Source organism: Neoarius graeffei, chromosome 10 (assembly GCF_027579695.1).
Source record: "Neoarius graeffei isolate fNeoGra1 chromosome 10, fNeoGra1.pri, whole genome shotgun sequence".
Lineage (NCBI taxonomy): Eukaryota > Metazoa > Chordata > Actinopteri > Siluriformes > Ariidae > Neoarius > Neoarius graeffei.
Window position 1 is genome coordinate 32056163 of NC_083578.1, and position 21144 is coordinate 32077306.

General features: G+C 41.4%; 1 protein-coding gene across 4 annotated transcripts in view; it reads right to left on the reverse strand.

Moving 5' to 3' along the window:
- The window catches only part of ralgps1 (Ral GEF with PH domain and SH3 binding motif 1), a 259497-nt gene that overhangs the window by 135107 nt on the left and 103246 nt on the right, over nucleotides 1–21144 (reverse strand). For all 4 annotated transcript variants that reach the window (XM_060931718.1, XM_060931716.1, XM_060931717.1 and 1 more), the window contains one exon: nucleotides 8114–8240. In XM_060931718.1, the coding sequence (XP_060787701.1) occupies nucleotides 8114–8240 (127 nt within the window). The remainder of the gene's footprint in view (nucleotides 1–8113; nucleotides 8241–21144) is intronic.

The window sequence follows — 21144 nt, forward strand, 5'->3', positions numbered from 1 at the left end:
AAGTAGATAAAGAGAACCCAGTTAAACAAATGAGACAAAAATATTATACTTGGTCATTTATTTATTGAGGAAAATGATCCAATATTACATATCTGTGAGTGGCAAAAGTATGTGAACCTTTGCTTTCAGTATCTGGTGTGACCCCCTTGTGCAGCAATAACTGCAACTAAACATTTCCGGTAACTGTTGATCAGTCCTGCACACCGGCTTGGAGGAATTTTAGCCCATTCCTCTGTACAGAACAGCTTCAACTCTAGGATGTTGGTGGGTTTCCTCACATGAACTGCTCGCTTCAGATCCTTCCACAACATTTCGATTGGATTAAGGTCAGGACTTTGATTTGGCCATTCCAAAACATTAACTTTATTCTTCTTTAACCATTCTTTGGTAGAGCGACTTGTGTGCTTAGGGTTGTTGTCTTGCTGCATGACCCACCTTCTCTTGAGATTCAGTTCATGGACAGATGTCCTGACATTTTCCTTTAGAATTCGCTGGTATAATTCAGAATTCGTTGTTCCATCAATGATGGCAAGCTGTCCTGGCCCAGATGCAGCAAAACGGGTCCAAACCATGATACTACCAACACCATGTTTCACAGATGGGATAAGGTTCTTCTGCTGGAATGCAGTGTTTTCCTTTCTCCAAACATAACGCTTCTCATTGAAACCAAAAAGTTCCATTTTGGTCTCATCCATCCAAAAAACATTTTTCCAATAGCCTTCTGACTTGTCCACGTGATCTTTAACAAACTGCAGACGAGCAGCAATGTTCTTTTTGGAGAGCAGTGGCTTTCTCCTTGCAACCTTGCCATGCACACCATTGTTGTTCAGTGTTCTCCGGATGGTGGACTCATGAACATTAACATTAGCCAACATGAGAGAGGCCTTCAGTTGCTTAGAAGTTACTCTGGGGTCCTTTGTGACCTCACTGACTATTACATGCCTTGCTCTTGGAGTGATCTTTGTTGGTCGATCACTCCTGGGGAGAGTAGCAATGGTCTTGAATTTCCTCCATCTGTACACAATCTGTCTGACTCTGGATTGGTGGGGTCCAAACTCTTTAGAGATGGTTTTGTAACCTTTTCCAGCCTGATGAGCATCAATAACGCTTTTTCTGAGGTCCTCAGAAATCTCCTTTGTTCGTGCCATGATACACTTCCACAAACGTGTTGTGAAGATCGGGCTTTGATAGATCCCTGTTCTTTAAATAAAACAGGGTGCCCACTCACACTTGATTCCATTGATTGAAAACACCTGACTCTAATTTCACCTTCAAATTAACTGCTAGAGGTTCACATACTTTTGCCACTCACAGATATGTAATATTGGATCATTTTCCTCAATAAATAAATGACCAAGTATAATATTTCTTGTCTCATTTGTTTAACTGGGTTCTCTTTATCTACTTTTAGGACTTGTGTGAAAATCTGATGTTTTAGCTCATATTTATGCAGAAATATAGAAAATTCTAAAGAGTTCACAAACTTTCAAGCACCACGGTATAGAGCAACAGTATGAGTAATAGATTCTAGGCGTGTAACGCTTCACCTAATTCATGCTTCGATTCACGATTGATTTTACCACAATATTTCTGAAAAAATATTAAAATGTTATTACCAAAAAATTGCAATATTTCTTTTCCTATCCTTTATCAACTGAAATATTCCTTTCATTTAAAAACCTTTTGTTTCATTATTTTCTTTAAAACAAACACTATTTGCCCACATTTGTAAAGATTGGAGCCAAATATAATAGCCTATATACATAAAAATAAAATGGATAATTATCCATAAAATATAATTATAGTCATATACTGTATCTTGCTATAAAATGAAGTTTATACTATGTCACTATCAAGATTAGGTATTCTTTCCGTTTATTACAGATTTTACTACATGTCCAGGTTTGCTTCTGAATAATCAGAAAATTGTACAATAATAAATGTTGGAACCAATATTGGAACCAGCATATTTCTGTATATATAATTTTGGAGAAAATGTTTATACTTCAAGTGTAATAAATGTAACTGCATCATTAAATTGTTGCAGCAATAAATAAAAATGTACAACCTGTTGTACAGGTACATGAGGAGATGTGGTAAATGTATTGCAGAAAAAGTTTTGATTTTTTTTTTTTATTGTCTGTTTATATCACAGGATTAGTTAACAACCATCTATCCAACACATAGAAAGTCTTTAGGTTACGTGCACATTAATACGTTTTAGCTTTAGAACGCATCACTTTAAGCCCGGCGTACACGGGCGATTTTCCGTCGCTTGGTCGTGCAACTTTTTGATGCAAGTGAAAAATTGCTGTGTGTGTGGATATTTGCGACGGCGATTTTTTGTTGCTTGCGACAGATTGTAGGTATCAAACATGCTTGATATTCTGCGACAAAAAAAAAGCCAGTCGCTCACTTGTTGCAGAGATGTCGCCACGTGTGCTTGTCTTTGCGATAACAAAGTGATCACCTCCAAAGGCTAAGCCAATCCCTGCCCGTGAAGTAGTCACGTGATTGTCACGTGATTTCCACGTGACTTGCATCCCCACCCATGAAGTAGTCACATGATTTCCACGTTACTTGCATCCCCCTCCCCAAATCGCCCACTGGTCGCAGATAACACGCACACGCAGCTACCCGAGAGGGGAAACTTGCATCCAAAAATCACAATTTGCTTGCGACGAGAAGTCGCCCATGTGCGCCGGACTTTAGTTACAGTTACATTTGGCATCAACACTACTCTGGGGTCTTCTCCCAAAAATGGACACTTTTGGAAAGGCTCCTGGCACCGTTTTAGGTTGAAAACTCTGTGGTAGCATTTTAGCACAGACTGGCATAAACAGAGATGTTTGGAAACAACGATACAGACAGACACATTTGCTTCCTGATTGGGTCTTATCAGTCATGATGCGTCCTTCCCTGATTCATCATATTCCTATCATGTGACCCCCCCCCCCCTTTTTTTTGGAAAGGAAACAAGTGGCACCAGCCGTTTATACTGGCATGTCCATGCCCAGTGTACATGAATGGTCATGTGATATGAATTTTCAGGCACGTTAGTATGGACGGAGATGATTTCTGATACAGAGCTAAAACACATCGATACATTAGCACACCTTAGTATAGCACAAGGGTAAGAGCACACTGCATGCCGCACACACACATACTACAGTGGCATGCAAAAGTTTGGGCACCCTTACTGAAAATGTCTGTTACTGTGAATAGTTAAGTGAGCAGAAGATGGACTGATCACCAAAAGGCATAAAGGTAAAGACGAGACATTTCAGTGTTTTATGCAAGATTTGTGTATTATTTTTGTTTTGTACAATTGGAGGAGTGAAAAAAGAAAAGGAACACCATGCAAAAGTTTGGGCACCCCAATACATTTGAGTTCTCAGGTAACTTTTACCAAGGTTCCAGACCTTAATTAGCTTATTGAGCTGTGGCTTGTTCAAATTCTTCATTAGGAAAGGTCAGATGATGCAGATTTCAAAGCTGTATAAATTCTCTGACTCCTCAAATTTGTCCCCAAAATCAACAGCCATGGGCTCCTCTAAGCAACTCCCTCGCATTCTGAATGATAAAGTAATTGATGCTCAAAAAGCAGGAGAAGGCTACAAGAACATAGCAAAGTGTTTTCAGGTAGCTGTTTCCTCAGATCATAAATGTTAAGAAATGGCAGTTAACAGAAACCGTGGAGATCAAGGTGAGGTCTGGAAGATGAAGAAAACTTTCTGAAAGAACTGCTCGTTGGATTGCTAGAAAGGCAAATAAAAACCTTTGTTTGACTGTAAAAGACCTTCAGAAAGATTTAGCAGACCCTGGAGTGGTAGTGCACTGTTCTACTATGCAGCAACACCTGAACAAATATGATCTTCATGGAAGAGTCATCAGAAGAAAACCTTTCCTGTGTCTGAGCCACAAAATTCAGTGTCTGAAGTTTGCAAATCAACATCTAAGCAAGCCTGATGCATTTTGGAAACAAGTCCTGTGGACTAATGAAATCAAAATAGAACTTTTTGGCCACAATGTGCAAAGGTATGTTTGGAGAAAAAAGGTGGCAAACTCCAGGAAAAGAACACCTCTCCAACTCTGAAGCATGGGTGTGGATCGATCATGCTTTGGGGTTGTGTTGCAGCCAGTGGCACAGGGCCCATTTCATTGGTCGAGGGAAGCATGGATTCAAATAAATACCAGCAAACTCTGGAAGCAAACATCATGCCATCTGTAAAAAAGTTGAAGTTAAAAAGAGGATGGGTCCTACAATAAGACGATGATCCAAAACACACCTCAAAATCTACAATGGAATACCTCAAGAGGCCCAAGCGAAAGGTTTTATCCTGGCCCTCACAGTCCCCTGACCTAAACATCATTGAAAATCTGTGGATAGAACTGAAAAGAGCAGTGCATGCAAGACAACCCAAGAAACTTGTAGAACTGGAAGCCTTTTGCAAGGACGAATGCGTGAAAATCCCCCAAGTAAGAACTGAAAGATTATTAGCTGGCTACAAAAAGTGTTTACAAGCTGTGATACTTGCCAAAGGGTACTTACTAGGTACTGACCATGTCAGGTGCCCAAACTTTTGCTTCAGGTCCTTTTCATTTTTTGGTATTTTATGCCTGTAAATGGGGGCGGCACGGTGGTGTAGTGGTTAGCGCTGTTGCCTCACAGCAAGAAGGTCCTGGGTTCGAGCCCCGGGGTCGGCGAGGGCCTTTCTGTGCGGAGTTTGCATGTTCTCCCCGTGTCCGCGTGGGTTTCCTCCGGGTGCTCCGGTTTCCCCCACAGTCCAAAGACATGCAGGTTAGGTTAACTGGTGACTCTAAATTGACCATAGGTGTGAGTGTGAATGGTTGTCTGTGTCTATGTGTCAGCCCTGTGATGACCTGGCGACTTGTCCAGGGTGTACCCCGCCTTTCGCCCGTAGTCAGCTGGGATAGGCTCCAGCTTGCCTGCGACCCTGTAGAAGGATAAAGCGGCTAGAGATAATGAGATGAGATGAGATGCCTGTAAATGATGGAAATAAACATGTAATCTTGTGGAAAATATTAAAGAAATGTCTCGTCTTTACCCTTATGCCTTTTAGTGATCAGTTCATCTTCTGCTCACTTAACTATTCACAGTAAGAGACATTTTCAGCAAAGGTGCCCAAACTTCTGCATGCCACTGTATATATATATTTTTCCCGTGTTTACATACCTAGATGAGTGATTAACAAACTGCAGATATGTTAATATTTAATCATGCAATTCAGCTGCTACTTGCTTGTAACCATAGTTGGTATGGACTCTAGACAAGCTACTGCTGGAAATAAGCCACTGCTCTGAAATAACAGAAGGAGCATGTGACACTCATACAGGCTGTATTATGCAAGTCCTGCCTTTCACCAATAGTCTTATTAATAAATATGGAATTAGAAAAGCCAGGTATAGGGCACCACTGTCATTGCTACAGTTATGACTTTTTTTTTTTTTGGATTAATGTTAAGCAAGTTCTCCTAATATACACATTACGCTTTAGTTTTCTTTCTCCCTGCCAAAGGCAGCAGATAAGCCTAATAATTAATGAAGAATATACGCGATACAGTCATTGACTCTTTCTATAGCCAATGGATACAGTTTATTTGTTAATTAGATCTAAAGAGAACCAGTTTATTTTGGATGCATCTGTCTACTATACTATACATTATGAAATAGGACATTCATGCAGTTACTCTGTATTTAAGGACAGCTCCCTGGCATTTCCTTTATAAATAAGTAAATAAATAAATAAGACATACGTATGTACATACACACAACTAAGGGTGTCTTTTTTATCTTACTAATACATCAATCAACTCTCACTGCTACCAAACAAAACAGCTGCGCTGATTTTTACATGCACGAATAGCAGCAGGTGTGCTTTTTTGGTGTGTTATTGAAGCTACAAAGACCATAAATTATTTAAACTGAGGAAGCATTGACAAAAAGGCCACCGACTGAACAGATATTACAAGGAGTTTGTTCTAGCTCAGTAAGAGCACCTACAGTGTCGGAAACCTTTTGCCAGACAGCATCTCGGACATCTTTAGAATGCAGATTAGGCCCATACTGTACATTACAGACAACTGAGATATTTCTATTTATAACTTTGACATGACTTATAAGGAGGACCGTATAATAGATGGTTTTTAGTGTCCAACTAGTAATTCTTTGGACTAGAGTTTTCTTTGTATTTCTGACATCAAACTTGGATAAAGCAGAGTTGAGAAATTTAGGTGAACATAAAAAGGAATGGGGCAAAATTTTGGGTCAGAAATTTTGTATTCATTGTGCACATACCTGGAGCACAGTGTATGCATGGATACACAAACTGATAATACTGGATAATTTTTAAATGCAAAGGATGAATGCAGAACTGTAGTGAACTTCAATCCTACAATAAACAGAAGCATGCCTGAGTCCTTTCCTGGTGAAGCTGGAAAAACCTTGAGTAGAATACCACTGTAGGTCTAAATCAAAACAGAATACATATACGAGGTAGGCCAGTGACAGTTCCATTCGACATGACCGAGATGGGGAGAAAAATATCAGGGACATGCCAATAGGAGGAAATTAAAGGAAAAGTTATGGACATGTAAGCAAGGTGTGTAGCAAAGCCTGACCAAGGAATCAACAAGTTGAACAAGCCCGTGGATTCAGTTCAAATGGGAGCAGAGCAGCTGGAGACATTATAATGAATCTGTCATGCTGACTACAATGTGTAAGCATGAGTAAGACTCAATGAACTGAAGAGGTTTCACAGCAGGGTGTTGGTTTTGGATGAACTCAGTGAAGGCATTCATCTGATGTGTTGCCATTAATCTCTCCAAAATTTCCAGGGGAGATTAATTTGTCTGTAAATCCCTGCTTACTGGGATCGCTCTAACATCTGTGTCTCTGTCAGTTCTTTTCCGCAGACACATCGGGAAAATACCATGGACAGGTGTTGTGGGTGGGGGTGCAGTAGTCATTATCTATGACATAGATGAAGAGAGGCAATATTGGTGTTATTTACTTCTTAGCTGCAATTAATTTATTGCAATTAATGAAACGGATTCACAAACATCCAGAGCTATTTGATATTTGAGCTGTCATAATAGCTGAAAAATGGATGCCAGGCGTCATTATTATTCGGTACATGAATAAGAGACTAGAGTACCAAAGCCTTACTGAATTCCATTCATATACCTAACATTTCAAATCTCTCTCTTCTGAACATTAATAAAACATCAACACTGATGCATATTATCTACACCACACAGTAAAAATAAGAAGAGACCAGATCAGAAGACCTTGAAATGAACTTTGAAACTTTCATTCGTAAAAAGCACATCAGTGAAAGGCTGTGATGTTATAGACCACTCCACCTTGCATCTATTGTCAAATTAATGAACAGCTCCAACTGAATTCAGCGAGCTGAATCTTCCTCGGACTAGCTGATTTCCATAAAGTGATCCTGACTGGCAAGCATACCTTAATTAGTAGTTTTTTAAAATAAGCATAAATCAGTAGGAGACCACAAAGCATGCTGTTTTCTTTGTATGGATTACAACAAGAATTTTGTGGCCATGGAAAATTGGCTGGCAAATCAGTGCACCACAAAGCCCCATAGTAACAGTTTACTCTGAAAAGAAAAAGCAAGGCAACAAAAGTGTATGGGTCCATTAATTGGGGGGGGGGGGGGGGGGGGGGGGGGGCTTTCTCTGGCACTTAAAACACAATGATGCTTGATCTATTATTTGTGTTTAAAAGATTAGGGCAAAGCCTGAAGTAACTATACATTAAATGTTCAAAGCTCATGAAAAGCCGAGGATGATTACAAGCACTCACTTGATCTAAAGCAGAAAAATCTAAAGTGGATACTGGTAACCAGTGAAAAGACAAATGACCCTGAAAAATACATCAACGTAAAAAGTATGCAAAAGTAATTACATAAAACCTGTCAGCTGGACACACATTTAAAAAACACCAACCCTGAGGACAACAGCACCACTTCCACATTTTCAAAAAAAAAAAAAACAATGACATCTTGCTGATTCTAAACTGTTTGGGCTTCACAAGAGGCATCCATAAAATAGGACTCTGTGACACTCACCCAGATAAGGGATGCAGGGAACCATTTTGAGGGACTTGATGTGCTCCCTCATCCGGGTATAGTTCTCCTCTTTTGATGTCAAGAAGTCCAGCTTCTCAAAAGTGGCCTTGTCCTTTCGACTGATGAGCTATTTAAAAGCAAAACAAAAAGAAGTGTATTGGTTTTTGATAAAGAGGAGTAACATGACCACCTTTGGTACTGAAAAAAAAAAGTGTGCTTTTGCTACTGACACAAGACAGCTGTCTAATATATGGGTTTCGCATAGCCGCGTGTAAACCAAACAAGGGAAGGCAAAACATTTTTTGCCGGATTCGTCAACTGAAGTTTTGCACAGTGAGCCACAACACTAGAAACAAAACAGTATAGCATGTGCACACACATTTTACATCTATATATGCGCCTGTGAAATGAAGAGCCTGGTATCAAACTGAAACCCAGGACAGAAAGGATTGATATATTACTTATATAAAGAAGAAAAAGAGCCACTGTAGCACAAGCTGCTGAAAAGGTTAAATGCTGGCTAAAACAGAAAGGTGTCAGCATTAACTTTTTCAGCAGTTTGTGCTACAGTAGCTCTTCTGTGGGACTGGACCCTATGGGCTAGCCATCATTGCCCATGCAAAATCAACAAGCCTTCAACACCCAGGACCCTGTTGCCGGTTCACCGGTTGTCCTTTCTTGGACCACTTTTGGTAGGTACTAACCACTGCATACCAGGAACACCACACAAGATGTGCCATTTTGGAGATACTCAAACCCAGTCATCTGGCCATCACAATTTGGCCCTTGTCAAAGTTGCTCAAATCCTTACACTTGCCCATTTTTCCCTGCTTGCAACACATCAACTTCAAGAACTGACCGTTCTCTGACTTGAAATCACTTGTGATCAGTTGCATGGGATTATAGTGGGTTTACACACTACATGATCACTTGTACCGGTAGATGATGCTCATTCTCTCTCACACACACCAATTTTTTCACCAGTAGAGATCCCTGCGAAAGCATGCCAGATCCCCAAATCCCACGTTTTCTAAAAAATTAAATGTGAGACTTGTCCATTATGTCACTTGGAAACAAGAACAAAAGTGAAATAAGAGCAAATGTTTGAGGGGGTTTGGTTGGTAAGATGCATGAAGGGAGGTCTATTCTGCAAGGAGAACTGAAGGTATAGTGAAATGAAACAGCCATTTTTATAAGAATGTCTTGTTTGTTTTTATTTTTGCTGTTCCTAATAACTTTTTGGGTATGATATACCAAACAGTTTCATACAGAAGCAAATATTATTGTGTTTACAATTTGCCCTCGACTTCCCCAACAAACAGAAGGATGATAAAATGGATTGAGGGATCTGAAGTGTATGAGAGCAGATGAATTTGATTTCCTCTTTGATTTTCATTGGCTGTTCCCCCCCATTGCTGTACTTGCAACTAGTCCCAAGGACAGTGATGAAAAACAGCCACAGAGTTTGGGAGCATGTAGAGAATAATCATCAAGCCTCAAATTTATTTCCCAACTGGGAAATCAGGGCTGAAAAGGGACAAGAATGTAAAGCAAATCATACTGGTGACAAAAATGTGCAATACAATACACAAACTGTACTGACCTTCCATTAGTTATATGCTGAAAACATACCATACTGAAAAACAAACCCTTTATTGCATTGCTCTTAGGTCACTTGATCTCTTCAGTAAATTCAGGGGCTTGCTTCTTAAGAATTAAAAGGCAGACTTTGTGTGAATGTAATTACCCATTGCATTGCATTTCAGTTTCATCACTGCGTGGCAGTTATGCCAAACGTAAATGCAAATCACTGTTCAATTACAGCTGTCAGCTGTCCTCAGGGACATGGTTGTAATTTGAGAAAGAGAAAAGGGCATGAAAGTATCATTTTCAAGGGAGAAAATAAAAACTTGCATGAGCATGCTTTGTGCTTCAATCTCCCTCATCACACAGCAAAAAATTATGCAGCGTGCACTCGACATTGGGTATTAAAGTTGACCAGTGCAGCTTCTGAGATTACTCTTAAAAACCATCAAAGAAGTCTACTTGAAACCAAAGAAATTGTTAGCAAAAACTCAAATGAAAAATGTGCTAAAAAGCATGAAACCACTCAGTCTTAAAACACATGTAATATCACTTCCACTGAGAAGTTATAACTACTCTATATTACTTAAATTGATGACATACAATTGTTCTGTTTGGACTCAAATCCCACAAACCTTGTAACAGAGTTGGAAGAAGACTTAGGTTCTGACAAGTGAGAACAAGATGGTAAAAGTGACTGATGCCCGGCATCCTGGCTCTAATAATAAGTTATTATAAATAATTAATATTATTGGTACAGACTAATTTTTTACTTTTCTTTTTATTTCCCTGTATTTGTCTGAAAGCAATCATTAATAATGCCATTATAGGTTGTGACCCAAGTAATGTACTTCACTAACCTGGCTCTTTGAATCTTCAGTTATTCTCCATTATCAAAATGCACAACTGCTATTTTTCATCTGGAATTATTGGCCCAAACTGAAACATTTGAAAGGCCCCCATCCTGAATTCTTTCCTTCACCACTTTAATGGAAGATGGAAAAAGAGGATGTGGTGGAGAGCTGTGTTTACTTAGAATGAACGGAGAAACCGTGAGAAGCACTATGGTAAGAAAATTAAAATGAGCTATAAATCAAAAAGGTCTTACTCGGTGTGGAAAGAATAATATTATGAAAATGCTTTGAAATATAATTTCAAGCATAAGGAGTGGTACTGTATTATTTCATGGTTAGATATTCCAGTCTAGTCTTATAATTGCACATCAGCATGGAAACTGCCGAAATTGCTTTCTAATTTTGCCTGGATACTTCAAGCAATCATACATCATACTCCATGAACTGATTGATATAATTTGGATAATAAATAACTAGATTGCTTCACAAAGTCTAATGTACGTGTGTGCATGCATGCATGCGTTTGATTGTCAAGCACTTTTATATTCTACATTCCACATGCAGACTGGTGTAAGGTAGGTAAATCAAGTACCACGGTGTCAGAGAGCCCTCTCTCGGCAAATGATGCTCAAAAAACAGCAAAAGGGAAAACCATTTTGTGTATTCTACTGTACTGCTATTAATTTTATATATATATATATATATATATATATATATATATATATATATATATATATATAAAAATAAAATGTGTGTACACAACCCCAATTCCAAAAAAGTTGGGACAAAGTACAAATTGTAAATAAAAACGGAATGCAATGATGTGGAAATTTCAAAATTCCATATTTTATTCAGAATAGAACATAGATGACATATCAAATGTTTAAACTGAGAAAATGTATCATCTCATCTCATCTCATATCTGTAGCCGCTTTATCCTTCTACAGGGTCGCAGGCAAGCTGGAGCCTATCCCAGCTTTAAAGAGAAAAATTAGGTGATTTTAAATTTCATGACAACACCACATCTCAAAAAAGTTGGGACAAGGCCATGTTTACCACTGTGAGACATCCCCTTTTCTCTTTACAACAGTCTGTAAACGTCTGGGGACTGAGGAGACAAGTTGCTCAAGTTTAGGGATAGGAATGTTAACCCATTCTTGTCTAATGTAGGATTCTAGTTGCTCAACTGTCTTAGGTCTTTTTTGTCGTATCTTCCGTTTAATGATGCGCCAAATGTTTTCTATGGGTGAAAGATCTGGACTGCAGGCTGGCCAGTTCAGTACCCGGACCCTTCTTCTACGCAGCCATGATGCTGTAATTGATGCAGTATGTGGTTTGGCATTGTCATGTTGGAAAATGCAAGGTCTTCCCTGAAAGAGACATCGTCTAGATGGGAGCATATGATGCTCTAGAACTTGGATATACCTTTCAGCATTGATGGTGTCTTTCCAGATGTACAAGCTGCCCATGCCACATGCACTAATGCAACCCCATACCATCAGAGATGCAGGCTTCTGAACTGAGCGCTGATAACAACTTGGGTCGTCCTTCTCCTCTTTAGTCTGAATGACACAGCGTCCCTGATTTCCATAAAGAACTTCAAATTTTGATTCGTCTGACCACAGAACAGTTTTCCACTTTGCCACAGTTCATTTTAAATGAGCCTTGGCCCAGAGAAGACATCTGCGCTTCTGGATCATGTTTAGATATGGCTTCTTCTTTGAACTGTAGAGTTTTAGCTGGCAATGGCGGATGGCACGGTGAATTGTGTTCACAGATAATGTTCTCTGGAAATATTCCTGAGCCCATTTTGTGATTTCCAATACAGAAGCATGCCTGTATGTGATGCAGTGCTGCCTAAGGGCCCGAAGATCACGGGCACCCAGTATGATTTTCCGGCCTTGACCCTTACGCACAGAGATTCTTCCAGATTCTCTGAATCTTTTGATGATATTATGCACTGTAGATGATATGTTCAATCTCTTTGCAATTTTACACTGTCGAACTCCTTCCTGATATTGCTCCACTATTTGTCAGCGCAGAATTAGGGGGATTGGTGATCCTCTTCCCATCTTTACTTCTGAGAGCCGCTGCCACTCCAAGATGCTCTTTTTATACCCAGTCATGTTAATGACCTATTGCCAATAGACCTAATGAGTTGCAATTTGGTCCTCCAGCTGTTCCTTTTTTGTACCTTTAACTTTTCCAGCCTCTTATTGCCCCTGTCCTAACTTTTTTGAGATGTGTTGCTGTCATGAAATTTCAAAATGTCTCACTTTCGACATTTGATATGTTGTCTATGTTCTATTGTGAATCCAATATCAGTTTTTGAGATTTGTAAATTATTGCATTCCGTTTTTATTTACAATTTGTACTTCGTCCCAACTTTTTTGGAATCAGGGTTGTATACACACACACACTGCATGTATATACAGAGGTAGTTAAAATTATGTTAACACTAATGGATTATTACACACATTTCCAGGTCAATGGATAGGTCGCAGTGGACCACTGCCATGGCCTCCACACTCCCCTGATTTGACACCCTGTGATTTCTGGTTATGGGGTATGGTGAAGGAGCACATGTATAGCAGGAAAGTTTGTGATATCAATGACCTCAAGGACAGAATAAGGACTTCGGTATCATCTATTTCTCACGAAATGTGTGTCCGGGCTTTAAATGGTACTGTTGCTCGCTGTTTTTTGTGTGTTGAACACAATGGCGAACAGGTTGAGACCGTCCTGTAAATCTTCTTGTACATATGATGTATGTTTTGTGAATAAATGGTTTCTACCATTTAAGTGTTAACATAATTTTAACATGCATTAGAGATGCAATGCAATGACATCGGGATCTGTTTAGTGCTCGAGATATTTTATATACTGTATGTTTTCATATCTGGATTTAATCTGGAAGTGGGTGTGGTCTGTATTGTAAGGATTTTTATTAATATGTTAACCCTACCCCTAGAGACACTGAAAAACCACTAACGAGAGAGAGAGAGAGAGAGAGAGAGAGAGAGAGAGAGAGAGAGATAAAAACACAGCTGCTGGAAAAAATAGTAACTTTTAATTCACAAATGATTAAAAAAATAGAAAATATGCAGAATGCATTTCAATTCAATTTTATTTGTATCACACTTTTAACAGTGAACAATGTCACAAAGCAGCTTGACAAAAATATGTAAATTTTACATACATGAATATAAATTTATCCATAATGAGCAAGCCAGAAATGACTGTGGCAAGGAAAAATCTCCCTGAGACGACATGAGGAAGAAATCTTGATCGGAACCAGACTCAAGTGACACCAAATAGTGTGGTTATAAATAACTCGCCTCTATAACCATGTACTATATTGTCAAAGTATAATTGTATAATCATGAAATTCCTTATAGTTTTAAAATGAAGGTCTATTTTGTTGAAGTTATCACCTGTTCACTGAGTGCAAGACTGTTGCCATGAATGCATGTGTGTGCAACTGCAATCCTAAAATTATCATGGCAATTGCAGTCCAAAGCCATCTTCATGGTTTCAATCCAAAATATAGGTCACAAGTGGTGATGAAGGGCCTTCACACTTTTGGGGCCATCACCAGATTAGCATACCACCACAATATTTCACATGCTTCCTTTTTAAAAAAAAAAAAAAAAAAGAGTTAATTTTTTAGAAAGCATGTGAAGGGGGCGTTGTGGCTCAGGTGGATAAGGCGCCATACCATAAATCCGGGGACCCGGGTTCGATTCCGGCCTGAGGTCATTTCCCGATCCCTCCCCGTCTCTCTCTCCTGCTCATTTCCTGTCTCTACACTGTCCTATCCAATAATGAAAAAGGTGAAAAAAGCCCCCCAAAAAAAAAAGCATGTGAAATGCCTCCTGACATCAGTGAATTAACAAAACCGCTAACATGTCAACCACATACTGTAGATCAACATTGTGACCCTTGTCTGGAGTGGGGTTCATCTCCCTGCTGTGCCCTTGCTTAAGTGGCTAAATTATGTACATTTTAACATTTCCCAGCTACACCACACCTGTCCAAATCACTTGCTGAGATATAAGCAAACAAACACAAACGCTACTGTTACATTCACGTGTGCGCTTCGCTTCTTTAGACAACAAACATCAGTTTCATAATTCTAAATAAAACTTCGAGAAAGGAGAACCTTAACATATAAAATCTCATTATGCTCAATGACAGTATACACCGACACTTAATCTTTACACTTCACTTGTTTGTGTAACTTACAATAGTACCATAACCCCTTTTATGTGCTGTGTAAATATACATGACAAATTTTCTTTACTTTCATATACAATGGTGAAATGCATGTAATCTCATTTTGAGACCTTGCCTTTACTTTACATGTGTGTGCGCAAAAAGAGATTTAAACATTGGAGGTATCAGTTTTTGTGTATTAACTACAGGACACAGTTTAGGTGTAAATCATATATCTCAAGTTCTAAGCATTTTGTGCAATTTAACCTTCATAAGCATGGTGTGTAATAAATTAACACCCCTCTTGTGCAACATCACTGCATTAATTACATCAATTTGCATATCAAAAATTTAGATTCTTGACCATGCTTACATTGTATAGGCTAAATTCTCTATGCATGTGATAAATTCTCTAGTTTTACACTTTAGATGTATGTGGTAAAGGTCATGAGTATTTTTAACATTAGAAATAATAGATTTTGTATCTGGAAGACAGTGGTATTATAGGCAGCACACAGTTTTGGTATGCAAGTCATAATGTGCAATGTTTAAATATTTTGTGCACTTTAAAATTCACGAGCTGGTTTGTGATGCATTACTATACCGCTTGTGAAGAATATTGATGATTTCATATACAAACTGTAATAGATGCCGATCATATGAGTTGCACTATTACCTGAATAGTGGAGAGCTATATGTAAAGCTTGGGATATATCGTCAACCTTCACCCCGGCAATCATTACATTAACACCACAATTAACCAAAGTAACAAAAATATGAGGTTTGCTTCTCTTAACCCTCTTAGGTCTTTCCCTATTTTTTCTCCGCCTGGTCTCCTTGTGTAATAATGCTTGTATAACCTCAACCTTGTAACAATCAATCATGTTCGATAGATTTTTTTTTTTTTTAAGGACAACCTGGGCCATCAGTATATGTCTGCTGCAATGATGTGACATGAATGTATAAATAGTTATAGGACCATGGACTTGGACTGGTCTTCATCCACTTTAGTGCAGATCTGCTTGCTCACTATAGGTCAGGTCATGTTTGACGGTGGAAAGGAGTTGTCTCTATCTTTCCCTGTTCTCTGCATAAAGCCTAGCCAGCTCCAAGTTGCACCCCTCTCCCAAAAATAGCACCACGTCTGATTGTAGAGGTTGCATCAGATTTGTCTGTAGGCAACCAACACCCCAACAACCACTGGCAAGGACCCAGTCAAGTAGGTATCTAGGTAATCTGCTTTTCTGCATCCGTTAAACATGGCCAAAGTAGCAGAGTTGACAAATTATTAAGGTGCTGATTTTAGAACAGTCTGTCCTTTTCCTTATTTGAGATGGGATTACCGTATAAAACCATACCTTTAAGATTTGCCATAAGCAAATGTAGCATGTGCCAAAATACACAAATCCAAAATAACTCACTCACTGTTGGGCGTGGCTAATGCAATGTATACTACAAATGTGTTCATCTTAGGGAGACCCACATGTACCACATTTGATGCGTGTATGTGAAACTATATGTCGGGCACAAAACTCAATTACAAATGGTGACGTTATAGTGTCACTGAGCCACAGCCCGAGCCAAAGCTTTTTCCCCTGAATAACTGACAAGCAGGGCGGCACGGTGGTGTAGTGGTTAGCGCTGTCGCCTCACAGCAAGAAGGTCCTGGGTTCGAGCCCCGGGGCCGGCGAGGGCCTTTCTGTGCGGAGTTTGCATGTTCTCCGCGTGTCCGCGTGGGTTTCCTCCGGGTGCTCCGGTTTCCCCCACAGTCCAAAGACATGCAGGTTAGGTTAATTGGTGACTCTAAATTGACCATAGGTGTGAATGTGAATGGTTGTCTATGTATCAACCCTGTGATGACTTGGCGACTTGTCCAGGGTGTACCCCGCCTTTCGCCCATAGTCAGCTGGGATAGGCTCCAGCTTGCCTGCGACCCTGTAGAAGGATAAAGCGGCTAGAGATAATGAGATGAGATGAGAACTGACAAGCAATGTTTGTGCCAAATTTCAAACGTTTTCACCCATGGGAAGCACTTCAAAAATGGCCAAGTCTTGAAGAAAAAAAATTGGAAAAAAAAACCCCATCAGTCACTTGCATTTACTTTCTCAGTGGGAGACAAATGGATCTTATTACAACAAGACATGCAGACTGAAGCTGCACAATTACACTTAGAAAGCCCGAACATTAAAACCACCTCCTTAATATTGCTTAGGTCCCCTTGTGTCACCAAAACAGCTCTGTACCATTGAGGTATGGACTTCACTATAGTTCTGAAGGTGTGCTGTGGTGTCGTTAGCAACAGATTCTTTAAAATCTACAAGTTGTGAGGTGGGATCTTGATGGATTGGACTTGTTTGTCCAACACATCTCACAGAAGCTTGATCGGCTTGAGATCTGGGAAACTTGGAGGCGAAGTCAACACCTTGAGTTCTTTGCCATGTTCCTGAAACCATTCATGAGCATTTTTTCCAGTGTGGCAGGGTGCATTATCCTGCTGAAAGAGGCCACTACCAATAGGGTATACCGTGGTCATGAAATAGGTGTACCTGGTCTGCAACAATGTTTAAGTAGGTGGTATGTGTCAAATGAATAAATGCCAAGGCCCAAGGTTTCCCAGCAGAACATTGCCCATAGCATCACACTGCCTCTTCTGGTTTGCCTCCTTTCCATAGTGCATCCTGGTGCCATCTCTTCCCCAGGGAAGCAATGCACATGCACCTGGCCATCCACATGATGTAAAAGAAAATGCAAATAATCAGACCAGGCCACCTTCTTCCATTGCTCCATGGCCCAGTTCTGATGTCCACATGCCTATTGTAGGCACTTGTGATGGTGGATAGGGGTCAGCATGGGCACTCTGACTGGTCTCCAGCTATGCAGCCCCATATGCACCAAACTGTGATGCACTGTCTTCTGACACCTTTCTAACATTAACTTTTTTAGGAGTTTGTGCTACAATAGCTCTTCTGTAGGATGGGACCAGACAGGCTTGCCTTAACTCCCCATATCTATTCTCCATGCTCTCATGGAAGGCAGTTGCATTTCTCTGCCTCTCCCTTCCCTTATCTTTCCTGCTTCTGCGGTCTCGTCTGTCTAGTGTCTATACTTTTGAGAGACTCTCTCTACACTGCTCTCCAAATTAAAAACCACGGAATTGATAAACTGGTCTCTTCACGCAATTGACACAATCTTCTCGATGAGAAGCCTGGGTTCGGGGGAACCAGCCTGTCCTGCCGGAACGTTCGCAGCTGGCTACACGATGGATGCGTGGGAGCGGTGGCGGGTCGTGTGCCTGGCGGTTCTTTCTGTGGAGGACACTGAAGACACATGCCTATTCAGAACCATGATTACAGGACTTTTGCTGATTGGATTAGGCATTGCCCTGGTTTATCGAGGAAATCAGAAAACGGTGACAGCTGTCCAGAGACCCATAAAGCTGCCCGACATGATTGAAGCGGTGGGCAGAGCTGTTGGCACTCAGACTGTGGCTATTCAGAACTTGAACCGCAACATGGATAACATCATGGAGAAGCTTTCGGCTTTGCAAAGGAAAATGGATTCGATTTGGAGACCAGAATGGACAAACAGTAGTCGTGTAAAGGAATGCGTCTACTCGCCCCAAGACCAAACAATCTTATCTGCTTTCAGCTCCCTCAGACAGCACTGGCCTTGGCCAAGGCCGTTGCTGGGAAAACAATTCCCCCCCGGAGGTCACTGCTATTAGACTCTTGTATTCCTCCCCCCTCTTCCCACGGTTGCCGCTTTTACCCCCAGTGTGACAAGCTGGTAAGCACCATCTGGCTGCAGGACCGGACTGCTTGTTTGCGCTGGGTTACCTATACCTCCGCCCTTTCCCTCACCCCTTTCCCCCTCAAGTCCCGAGTCATGTGTAAAGTGTACTGGGTTTTTTTTTTGTGCTTATGTGCCGAGGTGTTTTTTTTCATGTTCCCACACTGTACTCCCCCCAGGAGCATAGTGTGGGGGTTGCTTTTTTCTCCTCCCCTCATGTTACTACTGTATTTTTTTCATCCCTGTCTTCCTGTCCTGTGTACTCCCCGTGTCAATTGTATGTATATGTACAGACAGGTTGACAGTTAATTTTGCTGGTACTTGTGACTAGTGACAATAAAGGTTCATTCATCATCATTCATCATATGCATCAACGAGCCTTGGACACCCATGACCCTTTAACCAGTTGTAATTACTTGGACTAGCTTTGGTAGATATTAACCATTGCATACTGGGAACCCCACAAGATGTGCCATTTTGGAGATGCTCAAGCCCAGTCACCTGGCCATCACAATTTGCCCTTTGTCCAAGTCACTCAGATTCTTACGCTTGCCCATTTTTCCTGCTTCCAACACATCAACTTCAAGAACTGACTGTTCTCTTGCTGCCTGCCCAATATCAGTGACATTTACATCAGCAGGTGCAGGAAAAAGGCCTCCTATATCATGAGGGACTACCAACCCTGTTATTGAACTGTTTACTCCCTTCTCTTCAGGAAGAAGGCAACACAGGATCTAGGCAAGAACCACCAGGCTGAGGAACAGCTTTTTCCAGGCTGCATAAGGGGGGAGAATTATGCCCCCTCGTTCCTAGAAGGCACCACCCCCAACACGAGTGGTGCAGAGCTTGGTCCAGTCAGTGGGTACTCCAGCAGGTGCTCCTGTGGCCAGTGTTCCTGTTCAGTTGGTTAAGATGGGGCTGCAGGATGACCCAGAAGACATCCTCGAGCTGTTCAAGCGCATTGTGGAGGTGAACTTGTGGCCAATCTCATAGTGGGTGGCTCACACAGTTCACAGCTCCTGGCCACCAGCATGCTGGAGTACCCGGACCTGAAGCAGGCTATACTGCAGTGGGTCGGCTGTGGCCCCAAAGAACATTGCCTACGATGAAGTCGGCCACCCCTTTGCATTCGTGCAGCAGCTCCGGGATGCCTGGTGACCGTGGCTGCTGGCAGTGGAATGTGATGTGGAGGATGTCATTGATCATGTGACACTGGAGCAGTTTGTCACCTAACTGCTGAGTGAGAAGTCAATGCGGATCCAGTGTCACTGCATGGCATCGCTGGAGGAGATGATCCGACTGGCAGAGGACCACCTGATGGCATTTCTGGGAGCAGGTGCACCTGCAGCTTCTCTTCCTCTTGCTCACGCTCTCCCTCTCCTCATCCCTCCCCTACCCCAGCCCTGTGAAGTCAGGGTCTAATTCCCTTGATTCCCACTCGCTGCACTTGTGTCTGTCCTCATTTCTCCTCACCCCTTTCTCCTTCCTTGTCTGTGCTGCCACTTACCCCCCCCCCCATGTCCCCCAAAATCAGTAGAAAGTCTAGGCAGATCTACTGGCATAGCAGGAAGGCTGGGATTTCCGGGAATCAGCATTTCTGCAAAGAGGCAGGGATTCTGATTCGCATTTCTAACATACCACAGGCTTCCCCCAACCAAGCAGGAACATACCATGTCTCTGTGAGTATTCAAGGGGTACACATTGATCAGGCTGTAATCAGACCTCCATTCATGAAAGTCTGATTCAATGTGAGGCATTAGGAAATGTAAAATTGGTGGTGAGGTATGCACACATGGCTGTTCAAAAATACCTGCTAATGCCCATCACTATTTAACTTCGGGGAGGAAAGGATAGTGTGGAAATCCCTCAGGGGAGTTCCCGCTGGAGCAGATACGAGACAAGACTCTGATGCACATTTTGGACCAAGTGAAAGTAATTGATGGTCAAAACCTCCCACCTAATTTTGTGCTTTCCTTTCCATATTTTTCCATTATTAAGGACAGACTATATTGAGTGATGCAGGACACAGACTAAGGAAGAGACGACAGCAATTGTGGCCTGCCTGAGACCCAAGACCAAAAAGGGGGTGAGGCAGTTCCTGGGGCTGGCTGGTTATTATAGGCAGTTTGTGCCCAACTTTTTGGATGTCACCAGCCCACTGACTGACCTCACTAAAAAGGGGGCACCAGATCTGGTCCAGTGGATGGAGCCATGCAAATGGGCTTTTGTGTAGGTTAAAGCAGTTTTGTGTGGGGGGCCCGCTGCTGCATTCTCCTGACTTTTATTTCCCCTTTTTGTTTTGCAGACTGATGCATTGGACAGAGTGCTGGGGGGTGGTGGAGGGGGAAGAGCCCCCAGTGCTGTACATCAGCTGGGAGCTCTTGATGCCAGAGTCTACATACAGCACCATCGAGAAGGAGTGTTTGGCCATCAAGTGGGTGGTCCTCACGCTCCAGTACTATCTGCTAGGACACCCTTTTATCCTCCATTTGAACCACACCCCGCTCCACTGGCATCCTTCATGCGGTGGAGCCAACACATGGATCACTCATTGGTATCTGGCCTTTCAGCCCTTTAAATTCGAGGTGG